The 9,527-nt window shown below is 44.5% G+C and overlaps 1 protein-coding gene across 1 annotated transcript; it reads right to left on the bottom strand.

Annotated features, from left to right (window-relative positions):
* Positions 1-7,760: 7,760 nt before the first annotated feature.
* On the bottom strand, positions 7,761-9,257 carry LOC103284316 (F-box only protein 31-like). The gene has a single exon (XM_054722363.1). It carries the CDS (start codon positions 9,255-9,257, stop codon positions 7,761-7,763), a length of 1,497 nt encoding a protein of 498 aa, XP_054578338.1.
* Positions 9,258-9,527: the final 270 nt, after the last annotated feature.

Raw genomic sequence — 9,527 nt, 5'->3', positions numbered from 1 at the left:
TTCCCTTACCATATATTACTGAAAAACTTTGATTCAGGCATGAAACAGGAGAGTCTGGTAATTAAGTAGGATATGCCATATTCATTACTCGGCACATGAATTCTCACCTCCCATAAAATGGTAAAAGTAAAATTATTTCATTATCCCCAAGCTCTCCTGAAAATGCTCAGCCTGGCAATGCAAATATGTAAAAGCACTTGAAAATAATGATAACTAAATGCCTCTGGAAAAAGCACAGCTAGTGAGGATTCTCTCATGGACAAGTTAGATCCCACATTTTTCTAGCAAAATTAGTAGTCTGCTAATTGGTAACAAGATTTCTTCTTGCATTAAACATATACTATTTTCCCATACATATCAGTTTTAACTTCTCTTCAAAGAACCCAGCCTAAATAAAGGAATTAGAAGAGGATGATATGCTCACAGGGGCATTTTTAGGCATGCAGTGGTTATCTGATACTACATCCTGTTCTGAAGCTGTCTAAATCTTAATTCAGTACAAACAGGAAGTGCACATTTTCTACTCAATGCATTTGCGCGCTTTCCCTCCCAAAGGATGGAATGTTGGGCTGGCCTTGGTTTTCATTCAAGTCAGTAATGTGCATGTGCATGACATGTGGGGGGATGCCACCAGCAATAACTGAAATTTTAGTTTGAGAAAAGATTCAATTGCAGAGAAATAAGAACAGATTCAGAGTGGGTCTGGGGAGCTGCCAAAACATGAGTAGAAACATGTTAAAAAATTCTTTTCCACTCAGAATTTTGAGAGCGTCTCTGATTATCTTTGAAACAGCCCCACCATTCCCGGAGAAAGCTGCAAGGAGCAGAAAGGACAGTTGCATAAGGAAAAGTCACCTTTTAGTAGGGAACGAGATTCAGCTTCTGAGTCACTTGACACTTCCGGTACACCTGACAAGTCTGAGACATGATGCTTGATGTTTCCTCAAACAGTCAAAGACTGATGTGTGCTGCTGTGTACTTTACTTGTATTTAATGATGTGAGCTCAGGGGTGGAAGAGAGATAAAATGAGTAAGTGTACATATATTTTTCTTTTAAATGGTGGGTGTATATTTATATAAAAATGTGTACATTTATTAAAATAAATGTATATTCATTTAATGATTCCAATGATTCCACCCTTCATTTAATAAACAAGTAAATACTCCAGCAGAGACTAAACGTGGGATGGGCTTAATAAAGTATAGAGGTCCCTCTTCCTTGGCTAGTCCCAGTTCCCAAATACCACTCATATTGTGAGCATCTATGTACAAGGTGATCCTGGCATTTAAAGAGAAGCATTTCTTCCTGTAAACACCAGCCACCTTCCCCTCATGTTCTCTACTAAAGGGCTAGTAATTCATTCTAGGGCTGGAATTTAAGCTGGTTGTGTTCAGTAGGCTGGACCAAGCAGAGTTTCCCCCTCACATTCTGAGTTTAGAGCCTAATCCCAATACAAAATGTTTCTCCACTGAACTCCCTTTAGTTGAATTCTCTCAAGAAATTTGTAAGGATTAACAGGTTAAGTGGAATGATAAATGTGGTATTCTCTATCTATGGTAATAGCCTTCCCTGGTTTGGGGGAACCATGCCACTCTGACTCCAACCTCACAGCTCCAGTGAGGACCTATCAGGTCAGAGTTTCCTCTGTCCTTGACCACAAGGGAGGTCTCATGACTCAGAACGACCTGTTAACCTGGTCACCATGACTGGTCCAGGGGATCACACATAGGACTCAATTGAGGCCCCTCAGTGTTCTCCCCTTGAATTTTTCTGCTGGAATTAATAGGAAAGAGCCTCTCTTATCTTTGTGACTAAGTTCCGTAAAAATGTTACCTTCAAGTGTCAGCCCACCATGTCCCTGGCTAATAAAGATGTCTGAAAATATAAAACTAATACAGTTGACCCTTGAACAACACAGGGGTTAGGGATGTAAGCCTCCCAAATAGTCAAAAATCCACATATAACTTTTGACTCTCCAAAAACGTAACTACTAAATGCCTACTGTTAACGGATAGCATAAACTGTCCATTAACACATACTCTGTATGTTGTATTATTACATACTGTATTCTTGCCATAAAGTAAGCTAGAGAAAAGAAAATGTTACCAAGAAAACCATAAGGAAGAGAAAATACATTTATTAAAAAGAAACCCACATATAAGTGGACCTGCACAGTTCAAACCCCTGTTCAAGAGTCAACTGTACTCAGAGAGGAACTGAGATGTGAGGTGGAGTCCTGCCAGGATCCCGGCCCCTGCATCCAAGCTCCTAGAGACCAGGTCCTACCCAAGGCCTGTGTTGTTTGTTTTTCATTCTTTATTTCAGAATCGTAATTATCGCCTCTTTTGTCTTGGGTAAGTTAGTGTCTTCCAGGGATGAGGCAGTGTTGTCTGTTTCACAAGTGAGGGCAACGTAGCTCACAGGTTAAATGACTCTACGTTCCCAAAGCTGGTAAAGACAGGACCCACCAGCTGCTAGAACCAAGTCTGACTGAGGTACAACACCAGGGTTCATAAGGCTGAGCCTTCATGGCTAGTAGAGGTTTTGTGGAATAAGTTTGTTTGTTTGTTTGTTGTTTGTTTGTTTGTTTTAAGTGAGAGCAACTCCTTTTCTATATAGGCACTGGCAGAAAGTTGTCTTGGATGACCATTTTGGGGAAAAGTCAGTAAAAGTGATGTCACCGCCATCATGTCAATGAATAGCAATAAACACTTTTCCTGGAGGAAAATAAAACAGAAACTTTGGGGATCCAGGAGGCCCAACTTTGTAAAATCTGTTCATTTTACAAAAGGAGCCCAATGCTTTTTGGAGAGAAAGAAATTGAGACCCGCTACTTGCTCTCAGAGATTCAAGTTTAGGAATGACCCAGGCCAGTGGTTGGCAAACAGCAGCTCGCGAGCCACATTCGGCTCTTTGGCCCCTTGAGTGTGGCTCTTCCACAAAATACCACGGCCTGGGCAAGTCTATTTTGAAGAAGTGGAGTTAGAAGAAGTTTAAGTTTAAAAATTTGGCTCTCAAAAGAAATTTCAATCGTTGTACTGTTGATATTTGGCTCTGTTGAATAATGAGTTTGCCGACCACTGACCCAGGCCTAAACTCTGGTCAGCAGGCTTTTATGTTGTTTAATAACGAGCAATTTCGACTTCCGCTGGGACTAATTAGATGTATTGTCTCAGCATTCCCTCACTCAGCGGAGGAGAAAGCGCAGCCCCTCTCACTGCACAGAGGCGATGAGCACCTCAGGGAAGGGCCAGCAGCACTGCCTCACTCACGCCTTCCTTAGGATCGGGAATGCCACCCACGGAAATCATTCCTCTTGGACCTTCCATTTTTGGGGAGCTGCCCAAGCACCTCGGTCAGTACAAGGGGCCTAATGAAAACAACAGACAGCAGTTTATTGAGTCCTTCCATGTGTCTGCCTTGGACATTAATGTACATTACAACTGTATCTACATAGCATCCCTGTCACTCTATCCTTCTCATTCCTTTGACCACGCTTTATATTTCTTCATAGCATGCACCACTGCTGAATTATATTACACATGTGTTTTATTTGTTGTTACCCGACTCCTTGTAATGGAAAAAACAGTTTTTCTCTCCTGTATGTCTCCTTTACTTTTACACAGAACATTCACTTCTGACTATCTCAGTCACCAAATGTGTGTGTGGGTTCCTCCCTCCCCTCCTCCCCTGCAAGCAATTCTCTGTGACACCAACTGGTTGGTCTACAATCTAACTCAATTCTGACAGGACCTGGAGATGTCATCAGATTAGAGTGCCGCCCCTCCCCCACCCCATGTCAGGTAAACAATCCCAAGTAGTAGGTCCCCAGGTTACTCACAACTTCTGTCCAATTTGGCTACAGAGGTTCCCATGACCTCCTCCCCCTTGGATTCTATTATTTGCCAGAACAGCTCAAAGTACAAAGGGAAGCACTTGCTTACATTTATGCGTGTATTATAAAAGGATATGATGTAGGATACAGGTGAACATGCAGATGGAAGAGCCGCACGCACGGGGTGAGGTCTGTGGGAGGGTGTGTGGGAAGAGTAAAAAGCTTCCCTGCCTGCTCCAGGTACACCCCTCTCCCAGCACCTCCACTTGTTCACTATCAGGACACTCTCCAAACCTCTTCCATTTGGGTTTTCATGGAGGCTTCGTTACAGAGGCAGGATTGACTAAATCACTGACCACCAATGATTAAAATCTTCAGCCCCACCCTAGCTGGTTTGGTTCAGCAGATAGAGCATCAGCCTGTGGACTCAAGGGTTCCGGGTTCGATTCCGGTCAAGAGCACATGCCTGGGTTGCAGGCTCGATCCCCAGTAGGGAGCGTGCAGGAGGCAGCCACTCAATGATTCTCATCATTGATGTTTCTATCTCTCTCTCCCTCTCCCTTCCTCTCTGAAATCAATTTAAAAAAAATATATTTAAAAAAAAAATCTTCAGCCCCTGGAGGGGAGAGGGGCTGAAGATTTTTTTTTAATATATTTTTAAAAGGGACTGAAAGTTCCAACCCCCTAATGGAATCATTGGCTCCACAAGCAGCCATCCCCTATTCTTAGGTGCTTTCCAAAGTCACCTCATTAACATGACAAAAGACATTTATGGCTCTCATCACTTAGGAAATTTCAAGGGTTTCAGGAGCTCCGTGCCAGAAACTGGACGGATACCAAACATGTATTTCTTATTATAAATCACAATATCACACTCCCAAACTAAAATGAGCTCCAAGAGGCGAGAGCTCTGTGTTGCTAACCCCCACACCCAGACTGCCAGCAGACGGCGTATTTTTAGTTAAATTTATCAAATGAATGATGGTACTATGTGAGTCCCTCGTAAGAACCCTATGTAATAAGTTTTTAATAGGTTAAGTAATTAACACAAGACAACATTGCTAGCAAGTAGCAGAATAAAGATATGGATTAAGTTGTGTCTGACTCCAAAGCCTTCACTTGGAGCCACTAAGTTATACTGGCTGGGTGCCTTGAAGGATTTATTGAGTAAGTAGCAGGAAACAGAGAGAGAGAGGACTTTGCCCACTTCACATCTCTGGCCAGGGCTTGGCCTAGCCACTAGTATCTGTTAAGACACAGGTTTTAACGTTAAATCCGAATTCCATACCTGAGCTTCTCATTCCCCACCTGGTGACCTCAAGGTCACCTAACTTCTCACAATCTCAGTTTCTTCATCTGCTATCTCCTAATGATGGCAAAGAATTTAGAACAGCTGCTGACTCGACAAATTCTGCACCGATGGTAGCAGCGACCCAATGAGAGAGATTGGCTGTAACACAAGGAAGCACCCTGGCTCCTCTAGGCTGGCTTGCAGCCAGTGTTTTTGGCCAATCGTTTGCAGAATAACATAGTTCACTCACATTCTATCCTCTTTCAAAGCCCTTCTCGTTCCCTGCCAATGCCTCTACATGTGTGGAGATCCCAGATGCAATGCTGGAAAAGGCTTTGCTTGCATTGAACATAGGGTCTGATCACATAGGCCCAGTGGAAGGACACATGCCCTGCGATGGATTACTGGGCCTCTGCATATTTGCTTTGTAAAGGAGCACCAGCCCTCTGTTCTGCCAACACAACAGGGTTTAAAATGTATTCTCCAAATTTGAGGCTTGTGATATTTGGAGTTAATTGCCCAGGGCTATCACTATGACCTGAGAGATGCACATAAACCTTCTGACAATTCGTTGGGGAGGCTCTTCCTGCTGTCCTTAGATACTTTTAATAGAAGAGGTGACCATTGGCGTGGCTATTTTCTCTAGTTATGTGTCTGTGCTAATTTTTAATCGTAAAGACCTCCTTTTAATATCAAGAAATATTACATAACACCAGCTTTCCTCAAAAGCAACTGTCCATTGACGGAGGAGATACCTTATGAAAAACAGTTACAGTGACTTAACTACAGACTTCTAAATGAATTGGAGTTGTATAAATCACTTTGACATCTACAGACATTTGGAAGACGGTAGTGCATTTACATGTATGACATCTTGGCTTTTCAGTAAATAGCCATCTGGGAAGCCGAGAACCCCTTGCATTAACTTCCTGGCGCCTCAGAGACCGGCATCCTACAGGCTGGGAACCAATGTCTAAAGCTATTTAATTGAGAATTTGGAGAAGAAAATACCACATAGTTAATTTGAACTTCATCTCTCTGAGTGGTCTATAATTCTACTAATGACTTGCTGAATTTAAAAATTAAAATAATAATAGGTTAACCGTAAATAGAATTTTGTTTTGAAACAGGAAAAACACAAATTTCTAGTTGCTTTAGAGTCTAATTTTTAACTACGTAGACTAATCTAAGTCTTGGCAGGATAATAAACATAATTTGAAACCACGAAGGTATACCCTCAAAGAACAATGTGTATAATGCTTGAATTATGTTCACACTGATCAGGGGAAAGGCTAAGGGGATTTGTTTATTTAAATTATTGAACAGGAAAGTGCTTTCAACCACACTATAAAAGGCAATTTGCAATTGCTGTTCTACTTTTCCTCTACTTTCCATTCCTATTTTAATGTACAGGCAGTCTGTAGCAAAACCAGCATTTGTGTCTCATGAGTTTCTTATGTTTTTACAAAAAAAAAAAAAATGCCATCATGTAACAAATTGCTCTAAGTTTAAGAGAATTAGTCTTCTTTCTGGTATCCTTTCTTCCACTAATCTTTAAGGGAGTTTCAGATTTACATAGAATGAGAAGCAAATTATTTGCCTTCTATCCCTAAATGATCAAGCAGGTGACACTGGTGCTATTTTAAAGATTCTGGGGATGAAATGCATATTTATGCTACACTCTGAGTGAAGCCTTACAAAAATGAAGCCTTTTTTAGGCAAATCAGTGTTTTTTAAATGGATTGAAATAAAAGGTATGTACTTTAATCATTTTGGACTAATTTAGCTCTGGACTATTTAACAATGAATTTATTAATACATAAAATAGAACTGTTTAAAATAAAACCATCATTTTGGGACTTAAATACCCAAGAATTATAGAATATAGAAGCACTCAAAAATAATGATTTTTTTTTTTCATGGACTTGGGGATGAAAATGCTGTGGTGTTTTTTTCTTTGTATTTTGTTTTTTGAATTCTTGACTTTTTAAAAGAATTTTTTTAAAGTTAAAAGTCTAAAGAAAAAATTTCACAAATGAACATGTAAATAAAATAGCATGTGAAAGCACTTCGTAAATTAAAAAGTAATGCTGAACCCATACCCTTTAATATTTTTACTAAAAACCTGTTTCACAAATATTTCACAATATTTTATTTTTTGTTTGTTTTTAATAACAGCTTTATTGATATAATTCACATACCATAAAATCCATTTTAAAATGTACAATTCAGTGGTTTTTATCATATTCAGAGTTGTACAATCTAACAATTACCATTATCTAATTTTAGGATCTTATCTTTTTCTTTCTTTTTAAAAAGACATGCTCAGCCCTAGCTGGTTTGGCGCAGTGGATAGAGCCTGGACCTGCGGATTGAAAGGTCTAAGGTTCGGTTCTACCTCACTTGCTGGCTCCTCCCCAGCCTGGCCCTGGTCCCGGGCTTGGGCAGGAGGCAACCAGTTGAGGTGTTTCTCTCACATCCATATTTCTGTGTTTCCCTCTCTCTTCCACTCTCTCTAAAAATCAATAGGAAAATATCCTCGGGTGAGGATTAAAAAAAAAAAAAGGGGGGGGGAGGGAGAGGGAAAAAAAGAGAAGGGGGAAAAAAAAAAGGTGGGTAATCTGGTCAGAAGGTCAAATCTTCAAAGTGCAAGCTGCTCCACCCAGGGGTAGGGACTGAATGTTCTCGAGCATCTCCAGGAAGGCCTGTGGGGAAGGGGCCTCCACATTCTGGAAGGTGTCCTGGACTCTGCTGTACAGGATGAAGCATTTCAGGTCCAAACAGAGGAACCCGAAGTGGTTCTCATCGAACAGGAAGACGATTCCAGGGAAGCGATGGGTGTAGGTGAAGCCATAGAAGGTAACCATGTCCATGCCATAGAAACACATCCTGTAGGTTCGGGGGCAGTTCTGGTCTCTGGAGCGCACGCCCTCGGGCAGAACAAAGCTGCGGGCGGGCTGCTCCTCCAAAGCTGCAGCCCCGGAGCCCCCGACGCCGGGCTGGGCAGGGCTGTCCTCAGGCCCGTCTTCTTCCTCCTGCTGCTCCCGGGTCACCTGCTCGTGCATCGCCCGGACGATGCGGGAGAGCACGTTGAAGCTGCGGAGGATCTTGGCATTTGGCAGCTGGATGCGGTGCCTGAGGTGGATCTCTAACGTCTCCTTCCAGGCAGGGATGGCGGGGTCTCCCGTGATCTTCGTGGCCCTGGCATGCTTCCCCTGGAAGCTGAGCATGGCAATCTTCAGTCTGCCGGCTTCGCTGGTGCCTTTGAAGAGGCCTGGCCTGATGAGGTCGTCCGGGTGGCTCGGCGGGAGGTAGATGCGGCGGTAGGTCAGGCAGTCAGAATGGTGGTAGCTTAACAGTCTGTCCTCCAGCCCCCTTTCTTCCCTCACCCAACTTGGAAAATCCCTTCCGATACACCCAGACATCCTGTGGTGGTCTAGCCGGTTGCACTTGGTGGTGAACTGATCCTTCTGAATCTGGATGTGAAAGCTGTGGGACCTGCTGCTGGAGCCTTCTATGCACTCCACCGAGGCCGACTTCCGCTCCGTCAGGCGGATTCTAAACGAGGGCTTCAGGTGCATCGGGCCATCCACACGGCGGTTACGGGGAGGCAGGTACTTCCAACCAGTGATGCCCAAGCCGTCCACCCCTACTTTCAGCAGTTCTCTGTAGGGATCAGTATCTAGCTGCCACAACCCCAAAATGTGTCTGTGTGGGTGGAGCAGCTTTGTATAGACTTCTCGGCAAGACACACCCATCACCCCCAGGTCCTGCACGTGTTCGCCAAGGCCGTACTCCTCCCGGCAGCGCCGTCTCCAGATGCTGTCGGTGTGCAGGATGCTGTGGAATTGGGTGCAGGCCTGGGCCAGGCTGGGCAGGTCGGTGCCGGGGAGCGAGGCGAAGATCTCCACCAGCACCTCCACCGGCAGGTCCTGCAGCGAGCAGCGCGGGGGCGGCGTGGGCGGCCTGGGGCTCGCGATCCCTCCACTCCCCGCACAGCACAGCGCTGCCGCGTCCGCCTCGACGTGCTTCTCTGCCGGGGCCGCCGTCTCCGCTGGGCCCTGGCGCTGCTGACGACACCCGCATCCCCGCGAAGAGCACACGCCGCTGAGGCCAGCGCACCGCTCCATGTCTCGTCCTGTAACAGCCAACCATATCCTGAACCACGGTAGCTGAGCTTTAAACTGGAACAGTCTGGCCTAAGAGTCCAGCCACGCCCCCCAGGGCCTAGCCACGCCCCCAGGGCCTGGCCACGCCCCCTCAGAGAGGAGCCAATTGTAGGACTTTAGCAACACTTCCGAAAGAAACCCGTACCCATTAACAGTCGCCTCCCTTTCCCAGTGCCCCCTCCCGGTCCTCCCACCCTAGCCCTAGCCCCCAGGCAGTCACTAATCTGGTTC

The sequence above is a fragment of the Eptesicus fuscus genome, chromosome 10 (genome assembly GCF_027574615.1).
Source record: "Eptesicus fuscus isolate TK198812 chromosome 10, DD_ASM_mEF_20220401, whole genome shotgun sequence".
Taxonomy (NCBI): Eukaryota; Metazoa; Chordata; class Mammalia; order Chiroptera; family Vespertilionidae; genus Eptesicus; species Eptesicus fuscus.
The sequence above is the reverse complement of the archived record's forward strand: the minus strand, read 5'-3'. Positions and strand labels throughout refer to the sequence as shown.

Excerpts from the sequence above, each read along its gene's own strand:
- LOC103284316 (XM_054722363.1), bottom strand. The coding sequence starts at position 9,257 with ATGGAGCGGTGCGCTGGCCTCAGCGGCGTGTGCTCTTCGCGGGGATGC.